Genomic DNA, 20,168 nt, shown 5'->3' with positions numbered 1-20,168 from the left:
GGTCCAACGTGGACATCCCTTAGTGGATTTGTATAGGATGGTTTGCATAGGGATGATCCTGCCTCATGCATGGGGATTGGACTAGAAGACCTCTGGAGGTCCCTTCCAGTCTTACTTTTCTGTGATCGATGCTTATGCTTTTATCCAATTGCTATCACTACATAGTACATGAATGGCTCTCAGAGCACAGTTTAGAAAGATGGGCCAGAACCTAGGGCTCTTTCATGCCAGGGGAAGGCCCTCCTCAATGGAGTCACACTTCCTGTTGCATATATTTTCTGTCGCCCCATGTATGTTTCATTTCCAGCTTTCTAGTGGGTCTGTTGAAGCACAAGGGGGTAGACTGGCCCAAGGCACTTCTCAGGGACGTGCGAGATATGGGTCAACCTTCCTCTGATTGTACAAGATGTAAAACCTGGGCAGGCAATCCCTCAGAAATAGCACAGTGAGCTGTCCTACACAGTGAGCTGTTGGCCTGAAAGTTGGATGGGCCCTGTTCTGTCCATGTTGATATTTCCCACAGAGTGAAAGGGATTAATTTATTTGGCAAGTAATAGTCTCTCACAACTGAAGAATAGGAGAGAGAGGTATTTTTTGGGGGGGATTAAGATCAGTGAAGACTACCAATGATACAACTAGAAAGTTAGTGGTATGTGAAGGCGGATTAAGATTGGTCTCTGGATATGCACTGGACTGCCTATTGTGAGATTCAGACAGCTTGGTGTCACCTTGGGGAGATTGTTATTGTGATTATTCTCCTGAGGCTGAAGGTGTCATTTTCTCAGTAACCATGGGAAAGACTTATAGGATTTGATCTTAAGTGCTATTGTCAGGCCTCCTGCAGTCTCTATATCACTCCCTATCAAACATCCTTCCCTTCCAACCACCACAGTGGACACAGTCATCTGGGAGTCTGTGGCCTGAGAGGAGATAATTCATACCTGGGTTGAGAACCAGTCCATGTTCTTATCATAATCAATATTCATGGGAATGTGGCTCATCTGTGTGACCCAAGAAGTCCAAATACTGTTCAGGACTCTATGAAAACAAAAACACGCATGCACACATGAAGTAGTCACTGATCCAGAAGCTGCTCAAACTCAGAAAGTGTATACCTCCTTAGTGCTGCCAGTAACACTGATGATGATGCCGGTCTCCTAAGACTATGTGCTTTAGCCACATCAGTCAGTGATTGACCACAAGCAGCACCTCCGGATAAGGAACGTGACAAGAACCTTAAGGTCAACCCATTTCTTGATAACCAGAGGTGTTGTCATGATGCAGTCTCCACCCTGACTCACAGTATGGCAGTCAAAGGAGTGTCTTTGAAGTACTATAGAGTTCCCTCCTGGTACAGAAATAAGAAGCAAGTGAGAAAATTAGGAAGGATGGGTGGCTGTGTTGAAAGAGGCAAAGTGGGCTGAGTTGTAGCCTGAGGTTCTGATGGAGAACTTTTTTTTAAAGCTTGGTCTGAGCATGTGTTGATGTAAATGGTTGCTGTAAGTAGTTCAACAGATAGGACAACTGGATACCCTTTCACCACAGGGGAAGATGGGAATCTTGGCCTAGCAGCAGGGCCTGGGGACTGTTCCATGATTGCTTCTCCATGACCTTCTTTTTAATTGTATTAGGTGAGTTATTCACTGTGGGAAAGTACCATCATTTTATAACTGTTTTGCTGCCAGGGTGGCTGTCTGTCAGAGAAAGGGGGAGGCTCTGAGTGAGATGGGGAGGAGAGAATGGGTAAAGGGGACAGAGAGAAACTCATAGGGGGGACAGAGCGGAAAAGGAACAGTCCAAGGGAGGACAAAGTAGAGTCGAAGGAAGGACAGAGGGATCTGCAGTGCTACAAAAAAGCCTTTGTCTGAAGCAGAATCTGCTGTGTTGTTTGGGATGTCAGCATTTTAGCCTCTCTTTCCTCCTTCAAAGAAGAAATATACCCCCTTCCTAGGACCAAAAAGCAGGAGGTCTTTGAGGTTGAGGTGTTACTGCTTAATGTGGAAGTCAGGGACAAAGATAAGGATCTCAAAGCAGGAGCTTGCCCCTTGAGAAGCCATCTCAGGGCTGGCTTCAGGGGATACCCGCAGGAGAGGCAGATGAGGCAAGGCTTCTTCCTGGAGCGTCCTGAGGCACAGCCTCCCCTGGAAGATGTGTAATTCCATGACAGTGGCCTGAGTGATAAGAGAGGATGGAGAAGAGAGACAGATTGACCCAGGGGAACAAGGAAGAGAAGGTGTGGCAGAGCCAGAGACATTGTTGGGTTCAAGGAGTGATACCTGATCAGCACAAAATAGCCCAGCAAAGCCTTCAGCTCCAATAGGGGCTTGTAGAGGAGAAACAGCCAGATGAAGTAGCTCAGCACACAGGCCAGGTCCTGCCAAGAGGGAAGTGGAAAAATGTAACAGTTAGTCATGGCCTCCCTTATTCCCTTGTGGATCCTTTAGTTTGCTGGATTTTGCCGATCTTGTCCACTAGCAATTGTGGAATGACCCAGCAGGTACCCACACTCAGTACCCCTGAAGGTTATATTTATGAACAGGGAAACACTGGATTGCATCAGTGCAGCTCCCCTTACCCCATCTTTTAGGAACACATCTGGTAGTGCCTGACTACAATGCATATGCTGTATTTTGAACAGTTGCGCCAATCACCATGGTTTCAGGGCTTGCATGTGAACATGTTTCCATGGCTAAATCATCTTATATTAAACAATACTCCTCCACCCCAAGAAAGGATTACCCCACTTACAACTAGTGAACACCACAGAGTACATAATTCACTCTTCCTGACAAATAGCACCAGGCTCCCTGCAATCACCACATATTCTTCTTTTCATTCACTACAGTGCGCCCCTTTATAATAAACTTCTGTGCAACTCCTGTCCAGGACTGCTGCTTCTGAGTGTTTGTTAGTAGTCTGGCTGGTCATAGGGGGACTTTAGTGAAAGGGGTTGCAGGATCTGGGGTGGTATCATCAAAGGGTCCAAGTTAGGTTATGACTTCTGGTCCACAGAGCTGATGGCCAGAAAACAGGATCAACTGCAGTGTGCTCATAGAGGAAATAAAAATCTATATTTATGTAGTAGGCATGATATAAACATAGCACACACCACACAGGCCAGAACAGTGTACAAGAGGCTCCAGCCCCTTGAACTCCTCAAGCTGGGATGCTGCTCTGCAGCAGGTTTTCAGGTGAATACCAGGTTTCATAAATTAGCTACACCCGAAGCTCACAAACGAGGCAAAGACTGGGAAAAGGAATGGGCATTTTTACACGTGCTCAGGGAGGCATGCGGGGGGGCACTATAATTAGTAAGCCATGCTAATTAAAAGCATCTGGCCGTCATTTTTATCAGCGTCCCCCATGCTGAAAAGTGGCAGCGGGGCACTCTGAACTAAAGCTCATTGAATGAGCTTTAGTTCAAAGTGCCCCACCACCATTTTGCGGCGTAGGGATGCTGATACATGTGACGCCAGAGGCTGCTGCAGTGTATTTATTTCCATGTTTGATTAATCAAGTCTGCTCCAATGTGCTGGATTTCCAGTGCGTCAGAGCTGCTCCCTGCACATGCCTAGGAGCCCGAAGTTTCCAGGGTGTAACTTCTCATGTTCTTCTGTCTCATTCAAAGCTTCTTGACTATCCCAACTCTTGGACATGTAGTACTTACCAGCCACTGTTTTCTTTGGATTACGTGGTAGAAAGTGGAGAATTGGATGTAGGTGGAAAACAGAAACGGAGGCACTGCTGGAAACGGACATGAGGAGAACAGGGACATATTATGAGCTACATTATTAAAATCAGACAATCTGCCCTCAAAAGAGAGGTCTGTGAGGCCACAGGATCCTCTAGTAACTGAGCTGGTCTCATGTACAGGGCAGGCTGACAAGCCCAGGGGAAAAGGTTTTGGAAGGTCCCAGGGCAGCTAATAAATGTGGGAGGTGGAGCTGGTGAACTTGTTTGAAGAGAAAGAGGCCACTTGAGACAGTTTTGGGTAATTACTCCTCCCTAGACCTGCCGCTGCCTCTCCATGGAAAGGCCAGCAAATACCTGCTGTTGTTTCCCACAGGACCTTCCAGGGGACAAAATCTTGCCAGAAACGAGCCAGCAAAACCGGAGAAACATGAGAAATATCAAAAGAAACCTAGACAGTGGTAGCTTTGAAAGGTCTCAGCTGGGATTAGGACATAGTTATTCTGAGGGCATAACTGACTAGAAATTAAACAGTACCTGCCCAGTTGGGTTTATTGCCCTCTACTGAGCATGTTGGAGCCAACAAGTATAGTTTCCTCAATAGAGAAATGACAGACTCTAAAGAGAAAGAGGCTGTCACAGGGTGGACCTAAAATGCTAGGTAAGGCTGTTGTGGCCTGATACATTTTGATTTTTCCCTAGTGACAGTAACTATGACTCTTTTAGGGAGAAGCTGTTGGAAACCAGAGAGCTGCCTGAGTGCTTTCATGGTATCCAAGGAAACTGAATTGTATAGAATCATCTTGCAACTCGTCATCCAGCTCATGTAAGTCATTCTCCCTCATTCTGCAAAATATGCTTGTACAGACGCTGGCAGACAGTGTATGGGCTAGACACTACATACCCAAGCAAGGACAGATAATGGTTGATCAGGGTATAGGTGGCCAGTCCAAACGGAGCATGCTAGATTAGGGGTTTATGAGAGTGGAAGCTATGGTCAAACCAGGCATCAGTCCTCATCCAAGAGAGCAAGCAGAAGGTTGAGATGAGGTCAAGGTCAGGGGAAGCAGTTGAATAAGGCCAGGAGGTCCAAGACAGAAACTGGAGCAAGCAGGAAGAGGCAAGATGGTCCAAGCCAGAAGTTCAGAGCAACAAATCACAAGCCAGAGGTCAAATGCCAAAGTCAGATTCAGAGATTCCAAGAATCTGACTGGTGTTTTTTCTTTTTTGGAAAATTTTTCATGTTCCAGGTGAAATTAGTCAGATCAAATCCAAATCCATTTGAATCATTCAAGAACCATATGTGGCCCTGCTACCATCTGGGGTTTCAGATACTTCCATATCCTTTGGAGGCATCCTACATGCAGGCCCAAGCCTGGAGGCTTGGGGTTCAGATGCCCCCAAGTTTTGCTTGCCCTCAGCTGTATGGCCACAGGAGCCAGCCAGGGAAGAGTCTCCCATTTCCATAAAGTTGGCGTGTAGCCAAGATCCTCCCACTGGAAGCTGGCAAGTGAGAAGCTAATTATGAGACTCTCATGGGGAGTCCTGTCTGCAAGCAGACAGGGGTGTACCCTCCACTACACAGTGCCATTTTAATTGCATTTTCGGCTCGGGTATCAGACCAGTGAACTTGATCTTAGCCCACAAGAGGCAGAGAATCTGAGAGATACAGCAAGGTAGTCTGTTGACAACACAGCTTGCTGCTGTTTGGTCCGAACTTATACAGGGCAGTGTGGGCTGGGCCCCCTTCCTAAAAGATGATTAGCCCGATTCCTTATTTGTTTGAGCTGAAGACTGGGACTGGCTCTGACCCAGGTAGGCTTTGGCTTATTGAAGAATACATTAGATTGTCACCCATGTGCAGATGCCCAACCAAGTTCTGGAAATGGCTTCGTCGTCATGACTTCACTCAGGCTGCTCTATGTCATGTAGGAGTCAGCTATGACTTGTCAGACTTTCTAAGCAGATAGTCTGTCATCAACCATGGGTGATCATTTCTGACAAGTATCACCAAGTCATTGAAGGACACCACGAATAGGCCTGCTTGCCACCCAGGTCAATTTAAGCATCCATATTTCGGAGGCACAAGGAGCACAAACCTATAATAATGGAGCACACTTTTTGTGATGCTAATGCACAGTAGATTAATTCTACTGCACGTTAGTGCATCAGCACAGTTTTTGCCTGCCATGCTAATGTGCAATAGAATTAGTTTACTGCACATTTAGCATCTTGTGTAGTTGTGCCCTGTGTCTCTCTCATTTAACTTGGCTAATATGGATTGCACTAGCAGATCAAATGGGTTTTAGTATGTGCTCACAAGCAGAAGAAGAACACAGGGAGCTTCTCCTCAGTTTTCTAAAGCCTTTTAAGACCTGCCATTCAAATCATTAGCACACATAGCTTAATTCAACTAGTACAGGCTTGTTATGCTTGGCTACCATCACACTTCCGATTTGCTGTGAAGATGTGCCCTGAGATTGTGTTTGTCCATTTACATCTTTCATTCTGTTGGTGGAGAATGAAAAATGGAATCCAAATAGAAGAGTGAGACAGGGAGGAGAGAAATGTAGCTGGTAGCCAGGGCGAGAGCGAGCATGTGCAAGAGCAGTGACAACATAGAAAGAATATTAGGTAATGACGAGGCAAGAGGATTCCATGCCCTTCGCTCTACTTTCTACATAGTGGGTACATCTACAAGTGCATTTTACTGTGGAATTGACTAATTAGCACCACAGTAAAGCATCACTGTCCACATGTGTGCCAGTATTAGGGTGTAGTAAATTAATTAACTTCACTGTAAGATAGTACTGTTGGGGACCATACTATCTTATGGCAGGGTAATTAACTGCCATCAAACTCTCACGTGGATGGTGACCACCAGGTACAAAGTGCACCTGGTCAACCCAGCTAGCCAGGCCCAGACCCCTGGCTCCTGCCAGCCTTCTGACACCCAGTGCTGCAGAGCCCAGGATTGCCCCCCTGTGCCCCCTGCCAGCCCGAGGCTGCTCTGCCCCAGCTGTAATTGCTGTGGTACTGGGTACACATGTAGATGATCTGCCTAGAAGAAGTTAAACCTGGTGTGAACTGCTTTGGAGTTTATTGTGTTGCCTTAATAGCACATGTAGATGCACCCAGTGATGCCCTGTCAAGCTGGCCAGGGGAAGGAGAAGCCTGTCTCTGCTCATTCCCCACTGGAAGGAACTAATTCTAGAAGCTCTAGCAACTGTTTGTAGGTGCCCTGTGTGGGATCAGAGATACTCACTGATGAAGAAGTACTTGTGCTGGTGGTTGTACGGCAGGAACTTTTTCTTCTTCATCCCAAGCTGTGAAAGGATAGGAGACCACAACATATTATCTGGACTAGAACCACCCAGGCAAATATTCAAATCGTGCCCCAAACACTGAAATATTCCTTCAACACCTCCCAGTTTAAATTAATAAGAAACCTATCAGGAGAAGATGCAGCAGTGCTCCCACATGCAAAAACCTCTGTCCCAAAGAGACAAAATACAATGTGCAGCTGTCCTGTGCAGTGGTCCCTGGTGTCTGTAGAGGCTGTTCATCCTTTCATCCCACCATTCCCTGACAGACTCTACAGTCCATGAATTTTCTACCCCAACTCCTAATTCTCTCTATCCCCTCAACAGTTGCATTGTTAAATTTATAACAGACAAAAAGAAGATCTATATTCATGATGAAGAGAAGAGTGCTCTATGATGGAAAGGACTGAGAGAAAGAGTATAAAATACATTAGTCTGAATTTTTTTCTGTAAGCTAACATAAAGGTAATTCCACAGCAGCAGTCCAGGCCCTAACCTTCTCTCTTATTTCTAGATTAAGAATGAACCAGTATGGAGCACACCCACTTGGTGCCTTTATGGTACAGAAAATTAAAATTATTTTCTTTCATCAGACTTTCCAGAAAAAGTCACCTGTGAACAAAGACTGCACCTGAAAAAAATCCATTTGGAGGATAAGCCCATGTAAGGGTTATAAAAGCCTTTTCATTGGGCTCTTAGGATATTGCCCTGAGAGTTGGGGTTTCATTGTGTTTCCATTCTAATTAACTCCCAAGTGGCATTTTCTCAGTTACATAACTGCCAGTTCTGACACTTAAGTGTATTTTGGGATCCTGTTCAAGAGCAGTGTGGAGGCACAAGGGTTCAAATGGCTAAAGTTCATGTGCTGTAGCCTGCACTCAGGATGGGCAGGTAAAAGCAGCTGTGGATTCTGCCCTACTCCCTTGCTTCCAAGCAGGCAAAGACTTATCACTGATCAGATGTTCCCCATTCCCTTGATTCAATATATATTGAATGCAAGTTTCAGTGGCTTAATCTGAACAAGAGGGCCAGAAGTAGCTCTAACTCTGACCTAACCTGTCATCTGGGGGTGCTAGAAAGTATGAGAGAGATGTAGATACCTCTTGTTTCATGACAGGCTAAAGTTATGTAATGAATGCTTAAGAACTCATGTTCAAAGCAAAATAACTTTCCAGTCAGAGGACAGCTGACAGTCCTCAGTAGATAAGTGGACACTCATGCAACCCTGCTAAACATGAGACATGAAACAGTATTTCCATTTACGTGCGTAAATCAAAATAAGATTCCATCCATAGCATAGGTATCATGATCTGCTATCAGTTTCAGCTGTTTTTTTTCTTTTCCTGACCTACTGTCTTCCTCATTTTTTACCTATTTCCATTCTTCATCTATGTTGTTGTGTATTTCTGGAACCATTGGGATTTCAAACAGCAAGTCCAGCCATCTGCTGGACCATTTCCAACATTTCTAATAAGCAGGTGTCGCACCTAATGTGATGTGTCAGGTACTAGAGAGTCAATACCTGACCATCAATAACATCCTGACATTAGAAGAAACCAAGCTATTCCATGTTCACCTCCACAGAGAGTTTCTTTCCCAAGGTGAACAAGAACGGATGCAAGTTGACATCAGGGTCTTTGCGGAAGCAGTTTGTCTTAGCGTGATGCTGGCCGTGCAGGTGATTCCACCAGCTGCATGAGAATCCCTGTAGAAAGGGTGACCAGAGGTTACAAACATCAGTGTGATCAGAAGGGAACACTTGCAGCCATTGCTTCTTCCCTTCACTCTGAAAGTTATATCCTGTTCCTCTTCCTGGTATATTCAGGATATAGTCCCTCCAGGAGACATTTTCTGACTCAAAAGAGAGAGATTGCTCCTCCTGAAGCTTCATAGAACACTACCTGGGTATAGGAGTGCACTGAGATGTGCCTGCTCCTTTAAGGCTGAAGCTTCCCGGCCAGGGAGCTCTGCAGGCTAAGCAGAGCTCCACAGCTGCAGGTTGCCTGGGCGACAGCCTAATGGGGAAATTGGGCAGCACCTGTGGGTGTCAGATGACAGGAAGCAAGCAGGGTTTCAGGGCATATGAGCCCGGGGCTGGAGCTAGCAGGGGCACTGTCTTTCCGGCAACTGCTAGGGGAAGGAGCTCCTCTGCATGAGGGAACTACCTAAGATGCGGTGCTGCCTGTTTTCCTGCCCAAGTACAGCAAGACGCCAGGAGCCTTCCAGGTGCCTAGGGCTAGGGGCATATATCCCTAAGGGTGGAAGTCTGTCCCCTTAAAGCGGCATAGCACTGTTGCCATTTGCTAGTGTTTAAGTTATAGCCCAGGGGCTTATGCTTGTGTTACTGTTTGCACTGGAGGACTGGGATGAGGCTATAAGGGGAGGTTCGGAAGCCTCATTAGTGCCTGGAGAAAGGGGCATATGATTTGGGTACAGCCTGGTGATAGGCAAAGAGAGAGGGGTGCAGCTACAGGGGCGCAGAGCCCAGCACCAGAGGGGCGCAGAAGTGACAGATAGTAGTATAACACCTGGAAGGCTTGGGACATGGTAAAGGGGAGGTTGGAGCTGTGCATTACACCCTTAGTATTAGGGCATAAATGGGGCAGTCTCCTGCCCAGAAACAACGTATTAATCATATTAAAGGTGTGGTGGGTGAGACAGGTGGGAGGGCTGATGTAGTTATTGCCCTCAGGACTGCCCTCTGTCACACTGGGGCAGGTATTTACTGCGAATGAGCCCATCACAATGAACTGAGCCAAGTGGTTCCATTTGGTCTTGCAGAACACTGAGAGGTGCCCCAAATCATGCTGCAGAACCAGACTCTGTTGCTGCAAAAAAAAATAATAAAAAGATGCACTGAGAAAACAAAACACAAGGTACAGAAAACTATTCTCAACATGCTCAGTCACAGAGGCCCCTTCCCCCATGGTGCTGAAACTGCCTCCTTCTCTCAACCCATTGTACTGGGTCAGAGCCCCTCTAGTGGATGACAGCAGGGAGGCATTTCCATGAGTTACCCAGCAGGGACTTCATAGGTTGTAATTCAGCCAGAAATTCTTAGGTAGAAACTCTCCACTGCCTGTAGTTTAATTCAATCTGGTCACTGTGTTCCCAGAACTACTCAGGGCTCTGTCTGCACTTACATACAAAACACTGATTCTCCATTATCTTGCAGCTTGCATGGTCTTTAGACCAGTGCAAAGAGGGTGGAAATGTTACCAAATCAAATCTCTTTACTCACTAACATCAAGAGAATAAATTCACTTTACACCAGAGTACAAGACTCCACAAACTACCCAACAGTGGAGAATCAGACCTGAAGCCTGTAACAATTAATAGGGTAAAATACAACATTGCAAGGTATAAACTGAATTGGAACAACTCTGTTCCACTGTGTTCACACTGAGTAGCAGCTAGAGAAACAGAATAATGTGGCTGGTAATAATGGGGTGCAAGGAAAAGGCTGGCCTTTGGCTACATATATTAAATATTAACCTTACCATAGAGGTTGCCATCAGCACTGCTGAGATGAGCAGAGGCATCAGAGACATCCTGAAATACCAGAGAATGATCCAGCTGGCAGCTTGAAACAGCGGAATTTGCAGAAAATTCAGGAAGAAGAAGAGACCACTGGGCTTCAGAAGTCCCATCCTCTCAACGGTGGAACACAGTTCACGGAAATCCTGTACCAGCAATTTCTGCGAGGGGAATCAGTGTGGGATGCAAGTGACATCAAGAGCCACAAAATAGAGCAGATAATGGCATGGAGAGAGAGGGTTCTTTCTCTGGTTTGTGATATTTTTATTGTATATTACCTTTGTTAATACTCTGACAAGGAGAGGAGAGGTATGCGTTTGTTTATTTGTTTTCAGCAGGTATCATGATCAAAGCATCATAATGTCTGGAAGAAACCATATCACCAAAACCATTACCTCTGTCAACACTTCTTGAGCCTTTTCCTGTACTAGGTATGAAAGATGGGGATTCTGAAATCAGATGCCTGAACCTAGATCCTATTCTTGCTTTCTGGAAAATTTGGTATCTTTGACCACTGGGGAGTGCTGGAAGGTTTGCTGAACACAGATATAGTCTCCTACTTTGTCAGGTGAAGCTAGTTTTTTGATAGACTTACTAGCTTAGTGAGGAGGGCTAATAACTGTGATCAGCAAGGGACACAGACAACAGCACACAGGTAGATATAGACCAGAGTGCTCTAGATAAAAGCCTAAAATTTGGGATGAAATATGGGAAATCTTACAAATCTCTAAAGAATGGAAATAGAAGTGCATATCAGCCTGTCATTTCATAGAATCATAGAAAATGAGGGCTGAAGGGACCTCAGGAGGTCATCTAGCCCAACCCCCTGCTCAAAGCAGGACCATCCCCAACTACATCATTCCATCCAGAGCTTTGTCTACCCAAGTCATAGAAACCTCCAAGGATGGAGATCCCAAATCCTCTCTGGGTAACCTGTTCCAGTGCTTCACTACCTTCCTAGTGAGAGAGTTTTTTCCTAATATCTAGCCTAAACTTCCATTGCTGCAACTTGAGACCAGACCATTGCTCCTTGTTCTGTCATTTGCCAACACTAAGACTAGTCCAACTCCATCATTGTAGGAACCTGCCTTCAGGTAGTTGAAGGCTGCTATTAAATCACCATTCATCCAACCCATACTTCCTTGGGTTACTTGCAAGAATGTTGTGAGAGACTGTGTTAAAAGCCTTGCTAAAATCAAGGTATATCACATCCACTGTTCTTCCTGTATTCACAGAGCCAGTTATTTCATCATAATAGGCAATCAGGTTGGTAAGGCATAACTTGTCCTTGGTGAATCCATGTTGACTGTTCCTAATCACCTTGTCCTCCAAGTGCTTAGAAACAGATGCCTTTAGGACCTGCTCCATGATTTTTCTAGAATCTGAAGTGAGGCTGAGTGGTCTGTAGTTCCCTGGATCCTCTTAAAAATAGGCACTATATTTTCCCTTTTCCAATCATCTGGGACCTCTCCCAATCACCATGAGTTTTTAAAGATGATGGCTAGTGGTTCTGCAGTCACATCAGCCAACTCCCTCAGCAGCTTCAGGCGCATTGCGTTTGGTCTCATGGACTTGTACAGTTCCAGCTTTCTTAAATAGTTCCTAACCTGTTCTTGTACCGCTGCCAGTAGTCTGGGAGCTGACCTTGCCTGTGAAGACAGCTGAAAATGGCATTGTGTACTTCAGCTTCTTCTGCATCATCTGCCACTAGATTGCCTCCACCATTTAGTAAAGAGCCCTCACTTTTCTTTATCGTCCTCTTGTTGCTGACACACTTGTAGAAACCCTTCTTGTTACTCTTCATGTCCCTTGCCAGCTGCAACTCCAGTTGTGCTTTGGCCTTCCTGATTTCATCCTTGCATGTCTGAGCAATACTCTTCTACTCTTCTCTAGTTATTTGTCCAAATTTCCATTTCTTATAAGCTCCCTTTTTGTGTTTTAACTCACTGAAGAGTTCCCTGCTGAGTCAAGCTGGTCTTCTGCCATATTTCCTAGTCTTCCTGCACATTGGGATGGTTTGTTCCTGAGCCCTCAGTTAGGTTTCTTGAAAGTATAGCCAGCTCTCTTGGACTTCTTTCCCCCTCAGACTGGCTTCCCAGGGGATCCTGCCCATCAGTTTAATGAGTGAGTTGAAGTCTGTTTTTCTGAAGTCCAGGATCCAAACTCTGCTGTTCTCCTTCCTTCCTTTCCTCAGAATCCTGAACTCAATCATCTTGTGGTCACTGCTGCCCAAGTTGCCATCCACTTACTAAATTCCCCATCAATTCTTCCCTGTTTGTGAGCAGCAGGTCAAGAAGAGCACAGCTCCTAGTTGGCCTCTCCAAAACTTGCATGAGCAATTTGTTTCCAATCCTCTCCAAAAGCTTCCTGGATTTCCTGTGCACTACTGTATTGCCCTCCCAGCAGATGTTAGGGTAATTGAAGTTCCTCTTGAAAACCAGGGCCTGTGATCAGGAAACTTCTGCTAGCTGTTTGAAGAAAGCCTCATCCAACATATTCTCCTAGTCTGGTGGTCTATAGCAGACACTCACCATGGCATCACCTTGTTGCTCTCCCCCTCCTAACCCTAACTCAGAGACTTTCAACAGGCCTATCTCCAGTTTCATACTGGAGCTCTGAGCAGTCATATGGCTCTTTTACATAAAGTGCAACTCTTGTTCCTCCTCTCCCCTGCCTGTCCTTCCTGAACAGTTTGTACCCATTCATGACAGTGCTCCAGTTATGCAAACTATCCCATCAAGTCTCTGCTATTCCAATCACATCTAAGTTTTGTGACTGTGTGAGAACTTCCAATTCTTCCTGCTTTGTTTCCCAGGCTCTGTGCATTCATGTACAGACACCCGAGGTAACTAATCAGTTGACCTACTTTGTCAGGAAGAATGAGAAGACCTCCCTTTTTGCCCCCTCATGTTTCTACTTCCTCCAGGTCACCTTCTTCCCACTTACCACAGGGCCTTGGTCTCCTTTCCCTGGCCAACCTAGTTTAAAGCTCTCCTCACCAGGTTAGCGAGCCTGTCTTCGAATATGCTCTTCCCTTTCTTTGTCAGGTGGATCCCATCTCTTCCTAGAAATCCTTCTTCTTGGAACAACACCTGATGGCTGAAGAAGCCAAAGCCCTGCTGGTGACACTCTGCACAGCCATGCATTGAACTGCAAGATGCGTCTTGCAGTCTGCTTCTGCCTGGGGTCTTCCTCTTGACTGAAAGGATCTAGGAGAACACCACCTGAGCCCCTGTACCCTTCACCCTTGCACCCAGAAACTTGCAGTCATTATTGATCTACTCAGTGTCTCTCCTGGCAGTATCATTGGTACCCCTATGGATGAACAGTGTGGGATAGTAGTCAGAGGGCAGGATGAGACTCAGTAATCCTTCTGTGACATCTCAGATCCAGGGTCTGGGCAAGCAGCAGACCTCCCAAGACAACAGACCAGGCTGGCAGATGGATGCCTCCATCCCCTGCAGAAGGGAGTCTCTAACCACCACCACCACCACCACCACTCATTGCTTCTGCTTAGGGTCAGTGGTCTCTATCTTTCTAACCTTAGGGATGCCTCGCCTGGCCTTCTCCACCAATGGAATGTGGTCCTCCTCTTCTGTTGCTAGGACTCCCTATCTGTTCTCCAGACAAACTACTGCTAGTGGAGATGAAGATTTCTGCTTGCTGCCAGAGGTCACAAGCTTCCAGCTTCTATCTTCCTGTGAGTTCGTGTCCTCTTCCTTCTCTAGCACTGCCCTTGGCCGTCTTCCTCCAAAGTCCTAGGAGTCTCCTCCAGAATTGCATCCTCATGGTGGAGGATGCTCTGGGGTCTTGCCATCCCCTCCTGTAGCTCTCTTGCCTGCTCCTGGAAGGACACCATGAGGAGGCACTGCTCACATCACAGCGCTCACATCACCTGGCTATCACTGGAAGGAACCTGCCAGCCTGAGTCTCCACAGTGGAAAACCAGGACCTGGGCCAAAGCTTCGATAGCTAGTGGCCCTGCCTGGAGAGATAAAAGCTCACGGGTGCAAGCAGAAGAAAAGCTGGCAGTGGCTCAGGCATTGCAAAGTCCTCCAGCCATTTCTCTGGGTCTTTTCATCTACTGCCTGTCTCATGCTGCCCCTCTTCCAAGTAGACCTTCCCTAGCAAACTCACCTGTAAGCTGACCTATTTACTGCTCCTTGGTCCCAAAATGTTCCTTTTCCCCTGCTTTCTCTCAGCAAGCTTACAGTGAAGGAAGGTGAAAGACAGTTTCCAGGCAAACTCCCTAGCCAACTCCCCCTTGCTTGGGACTCTAGTTAAGCAAGAGGCTTAAGTATTGGTCTAACTTCTGAGTTTTAGCTACTTACACTAAATATATGTAGATTAGTTACTCATAACTAAAAGAAAGAGCTTACCTTAAAGGCTCCCCTTCAAAGAGGGAGGGGCAGCAAACTGACCTGGAAACTGCTTAAAAATGCTGTATTTTCTGTCCCTGTTTGAGTGTTCCCTGGGCACCTGGGAGTCTTCATTTTTATCCTGCTGGACCTGGACTAGCTCTGTCCTCTTGTTAGGGTTTTTGTCAGACATGGGGAGCAATCACCCAGGAATCACTCAGCTAGCAGCAGTTGCAGCATCTTAGAGCATCTGCCCCAAACACACAACCCACCAAACAAACACTCAGCAAGCCAAACATGCAGGCACCCCTGGCTCACTTACCTTCCCAGAGTAGGATATGGTGCCTGATACCTGGCTCCAATTCCCTTTTCTCTTATTGCTCCTAGTGAACTGCTTGCATATTTCAGGTTACATACTAATTCAAGCATTATGTGTAAAGTTACCATATTTCCTGTTTCAAAAAAAGGACACCTATGGGGTGTGTATGTGGGGAGGTATATGCTTGTGCCCTGCCTCTGCCCCTCACTCCTAAGCCACAGACCCCCCAGCCCTGCTGGTGCCTGTCACTCCTGATCCACTGTACCCCACCCCCCAGATCATGCTGGTGCCCTTCACTCCCAACCCACAGCCCCCCTGTCCCTGCTGATACCCTTCACTCCTGATCCACAGCCCCTTGGTCCCCACCAGCCCTGATGCTCATGCAGCTCGCTTGCTTGCTCACTCACTCACTCACTTACTCATTCACTCACTCCCTCTCTCTCTCTCTTACCTGTCTGCAGCTGTGGGACCTATGTGCAGAACATGTGATCCCACAGCCTCTAATCACCTTCCCTTGATACCCCCAGCCTCAAGCAGCCAAGCCAGAAGTGCCAGGAAAAAGAAGAGGCAGAGCAAAAACCTGGACATTTTCTTGCATTTCAAAAACGTGCAGAAATGGAGGACAGAGGATCAAAAAAGAGGACATGTCCGGGAAAACCCAGATCTATGGTAACCCTAATCATGGGGAATAAGGAGGGAGAGCTAGAAGTCCTAGGACATTATCCTGTTTTTCCAAATTGCTTCATAGATGCACTTTATAGCTGTAGCTGCATAAATGGCCTGCACAGCCACTGAGCACCCTGAATCATTGTGACAATTTCTGGATTATTTCATCCCCTGCATCTCTTGATTCATTACATTCCCTGCAAACCACAGTACCCAGCATAGCACCACTTGGAAATTCCTGTAAATTTTTAATATAACACAGGTATAGATAAGACATACATTAACAACCACAGGTCCCTTCAGGTTCTTCATCAAGCCCTGCACCTACACAATAACCATGATGGTGGTCAGCAGCAGCCATCCAGGTTTCCTGGGTCCAGCTGTGATGCCTCCATCTATTCACAGTCCTGCCTCCAAAGGCACTTCCACCACAGAGGGTTCACACATGGCTGACTGCTAGGTGAGTGCTCTCCTTCCACATCCTCCAACATGGGAGTGTAGGCCTCATACCTGGTGGGCCTCATATGTTGATGCATGGGCCAGGCTGGCCAGCAATGCATGCCAGGCCAGGTGGAAAGCTGCCTAGAGAGGCCAGGCCCTGTTCTCATAGACATCTCTCTTTAGTCTTTGTGCAGATGACCAAAGATTTCCTCCCTGGTGATGGTACCTTCACTCCCTGGTACTTTCCAAGGGCATGTAGAAAGGGGCTATATGCATGCTGCAAGTGTACCCTGCTTAGTATTTCCTGAGGCTGGTTCCACACATCTGGTCCCACATTAGAATACGTACAGCTCAAAAGACTGAATACAATTGTCATGGCATGTTGCACCTTATATGATGTAGAAAATAGTGACCATATAGGCAATTTTGGAGTTTAATCAGAATTACAAAGTTAAAATACTATCCCTTCAATGTGACTTGTGCATGATTAATGAGAAGAGTGCTATCAGAGGAAAGGAAGCTGACACTATAAGGCAATTGGGAATAACTACCAGCTTCCCAATAAAAAATTTGAAGCAAGAGAGAGGAGTGAGATTGAGTGTTTCTTTCCCATGGTCTTACTCACACAGACAGTACAAGCAAGAAGGCAAAAACAACCTCCTCTCCTACCACATAGATGGGATTCTTGGTGGAGAGGAATGCAAGATGTTTAGGCTGAGCATTCGTTAGATGCTGGAAAAATAGAGGCACCAGTTATCATAGACACCACCCCTACATTTGGACTGATCAGTCACACTTGGACTAGTCAGTCATAGCCAGTACTTCAGGAAGCAAAGGGGTCCTTGAGACAAGTCATAATGGAACTAGAAAAGTAAAGCTTAATTTGATGGTGCTTAGCACCTAATTTAGCACCAGTCTGGCTGGTAAGAAGCCAGTTGGAGCATGGAGGTTAACAATTGACTATAGGAGGATAAATAAGACTTCTAAGAGATGGGCCCCTCTAGTGGCAGCTTTTCTGGGACCGTTGGAAGTAATTTCCCGTGAAATAAAGTACTTTTCAGTTTTTGATATCAGGAATGGGTTTTCTTATTTATCTTTGAAGCCGGCCTCCCAGTAAGTAGCATCACCTTTTGTGTTCCAAGGAGTTCAGTAGTGTTGGACTAAAAAAATAATTCTTCAAAAACTATTTCAAAATTTATAATTTTGGCTTATTATTAAGGCTGAGCATAAAAGTGTACTAGGGAATGAAGAAGGCACAATTGTGAAGAAGCAAGGAAGGGGCATGAGAGGTAACAAAAATAATTTTATAAATGCATTAGGGGTAAAAGTAAGACCAACAAGGTCCATGCTGAATAGGGAGGGAAAACTGATAATAGGATGAAGGAACACCTTGACAGGCTGGATACCTTCAAGTCAGCCGGCCCTGACGGGTTACACCCCAGGGTACTCAAGGAGCTGGCTAGCATCATAGCTCAGCCCCTGACACGGATCTGTGAGAGCTCCTGGTGCTCTGGTGAAGTGCCCGAAGATTGGAAGAGGGCCAATGTCATGCCTATCTTCAATAAAGGGAGGAAAGTAGATCCAGCAAACTACAGGCCCATCAGCCTGACCTCTATCCTGGGGAATGTCTTGGAAAAGATTATCAAAGAGGCCATCCTAGCTGAAGGCAATATCCTGAGGGATACCCAGCATGGGCTTGTTGTGAGTAGGTCTTGCTTGACCAATCCAATTTCATTTTATGACCAGGTGACCTATCACCTGGACAAGGGGGAAGAGATTGACGTTGTATATCTTGACTTTAAAAAAGCGTTTGATCTGGTATCCCACGATCACCTCTTGGCTAAACTGGCTAACTGTGGCCTCGACCTCACCACGATCTGCTGGTTGGGGAATTGGCTCCCTGGTAGGACCCAGAGGGTGGTGGTTGATGGAAGCCAATTGTCTTGGTGCGCAGTCACCAGTGGGGTCCCTCAAGGCTTTGTCCTAGGGCCTATACTATTTAACATCTTCATCAATGATGTGGACATTGGTATCAGAAGTGGACTGGCCAAGTTTGCCAATGACACCAAACTCTGGGGTAAAGCGTCCACACCTGAGGACAGGAGGGTAATCCAGGCAGATCTTGACAGGCTCAGGAAATGGGCAGATGAGAACCTGATAGTGTTCAACACTGAAAAATGCAAGGCGAGCAAAATGCTGGCTTGCATCCATAGATGCTTCTCAAGCAAATCCCAGGACATCATTCTCCCATTGTACTTGGTCTTGGTGAGGCTGCAGCTGGAGTACTGCGTCCAGTTTTGGGCTCCACAATTCAAAAAGGATGTGGAGAAGCTTGAGAAGGTGCAGAGGAGAGCCATGTGCATGATCAGAGGTCAGGAAAACAGACCTTATGATAAGAGGCTGAGAGCCATCGGACTCTTCAGCCTGGAAAAGCTCAGGCTCAGGGGTGATCTGGTGGCCGCCTATAAGTTTATCAGGGCTGCTCATCAGGATCTGGGGGAACATCTGTTCATCAGACCGCCCCAAGGGATGACAAGATCAAATGGTCACAAACTCTGCTGTGACCAATTCAGAAGGGACATAAGAAAGAACTTCTTTACTGTCCGAACCCCCAAGATTTGGAATAGACTGCCGCCGGAGGTGGTTCAAGCACCCACTTTGAACGCCTTCAAGACACATTTGGATGCTTATCTTGCTGGGATCCTATGATCCCTGCTGACTTCCTGCCCCTGGGGCAGGGGGCTGGACTCGATGATCCTCCAGGGTCCCTTCCAGCCCAAATGTCTATGAAATCTATGAATATTTGGTGCTTTTTATTGCACTCTTGAAGAAGGAGCAACTTGAGAATAGTTGGCAACAAGGATTGGGGGAGATAGTCAAGAGTAAGGCAAGATCATTTAAAGACTCTGGATGCTTTCAAAGCACCAGGCCCTAGTGAGGTTCAATCTAGAGTACACAGGGAATTGTCTGAAGCAAAAGCAAGTGAGTAGTCATGGGGGTTAGGTGAGGCCTGGAACAGTACAAAAGAGAAAATATAATGCCCGTGTTTGAAAAGGGAACAAGGAGCATCCAGGGCTTGACAGGATCACCCAGCCCACTTCTTTGCCCAGAAAGATACTGAGGAACTGGTGGAAAGGATCCCTTGGGAGGCAAGTCTGAGGTGGAAAAGGAGTCAAGGAGAGCTAGCTATACTTTAAGGTGGCCCTCTTAAGGGCACAGGAACAAGCTATCCTGATGTAACAGAAGAAATGGAAGTGCAATAGGAGACTAGCCTGGCTAGACAGCAATCTCTTCAATGAGCTGAAACTCAAAAAAGAAATGATATAAAAAGTAAAAACTTTTTTTGTACTCCTAGGGAAGGTTATAAGAGTATCACACAGGCATGCAGGGATAAAATTAGGAAGAACAAGGTACAATAAGATGTAGCTTGGTAGGGACATAAAAGGCAATATAAAGGAATTCCACAAGCATGACAAAAGTAAGAACAAGACCAGAGAAAGCATAGGTCCCTTATGGAATGCAGAAAGCAAACTAGTAACGGATGATTCAGAGAAGCTCCAAGTGTTTAATGCCTTTTTACTTCAGTTTTCATAAATAATGGCAACTACTCGATAAGGAGTTCTGTTGTCAACAAAGACAGGGAAAGAGACAAGCACCAAGAGCAGTGGGACCCAGCCTTATGGTCCCACAGGCTGGAAGGTTTGGGGTGGTGGGGGAGTGCCCAGGCTATCTGTGGGCTGGATCTGTCCAGTGGATATGATCCAGTGTGCAGGACAAGAGTAGTATGGCCCCTATCTGAATATGGTGGGGTGGGGGGGGGGGGGGGCAGTGTGG

At 46.3% G+C, this 20,168-nt stretch overlaps 1 protein-coding gene across 1 annotated transcript in view; it reads right to left on the bottom strand.

Moving 5' to 3' along the window:
- LOC102388109 (fatty acid desaturase 1) overlaps window positions 1-20,168 on the bottom strand; it is a 52,867-nt gene that overhangs the window by 5,113 nt on the left and 27,586 nt on the right. Inside the window, exons 3-9 of the mRNA XM_006026046.1 lie at window positions 10,514-10,711; window positions 9,740-9,841; window positions 8,590-8,718; window positions 6,956-7,016; window positions 3,668-3,744; window positions 2,277-2,374; window positions 942-1,038 (exon numbers count right to left, since the gene is read on the bottom strand). Coding sequence (XP_006026108.1) covers window positions 942-1,038; window positions 2,277-2,374; window positions 3,668-3,744; window positions 6,956-7,016; window positions 8,590-8,718; window positions 9,740-9,841; window positions 10,514-10,711 — 762 coding nt within the window. The remainder of the gene's footprint in view (window positions 1-941; window positions 1,039-2,276; window positions 2,375-3,667; window positions 3,745-6,955; window positions 7,017-8,589; window positions 8,719-9,739; window positions 9,842-10,513; window positions 10,712-20,168) is intronic.

Source organism: Alligator sinensis, unplaced genomic scaffold, assembly GCF_000455745.1.
Source record: "Alligator sinensis unplaced genomic scaffold, ASM45574v1 scaffold437_1, whole genome shotgun sequence".
NCBI classification, from domain to species: Eukaryota; Metazoa; Chordata; order Crocodylia; family Alligatoridae; genus Alligator; species Alligator sinensis.
Note: the sequence above shows the minus strand (reverse complement) of the source record. Positions and strands in the feature narration are given on the sequence as shown.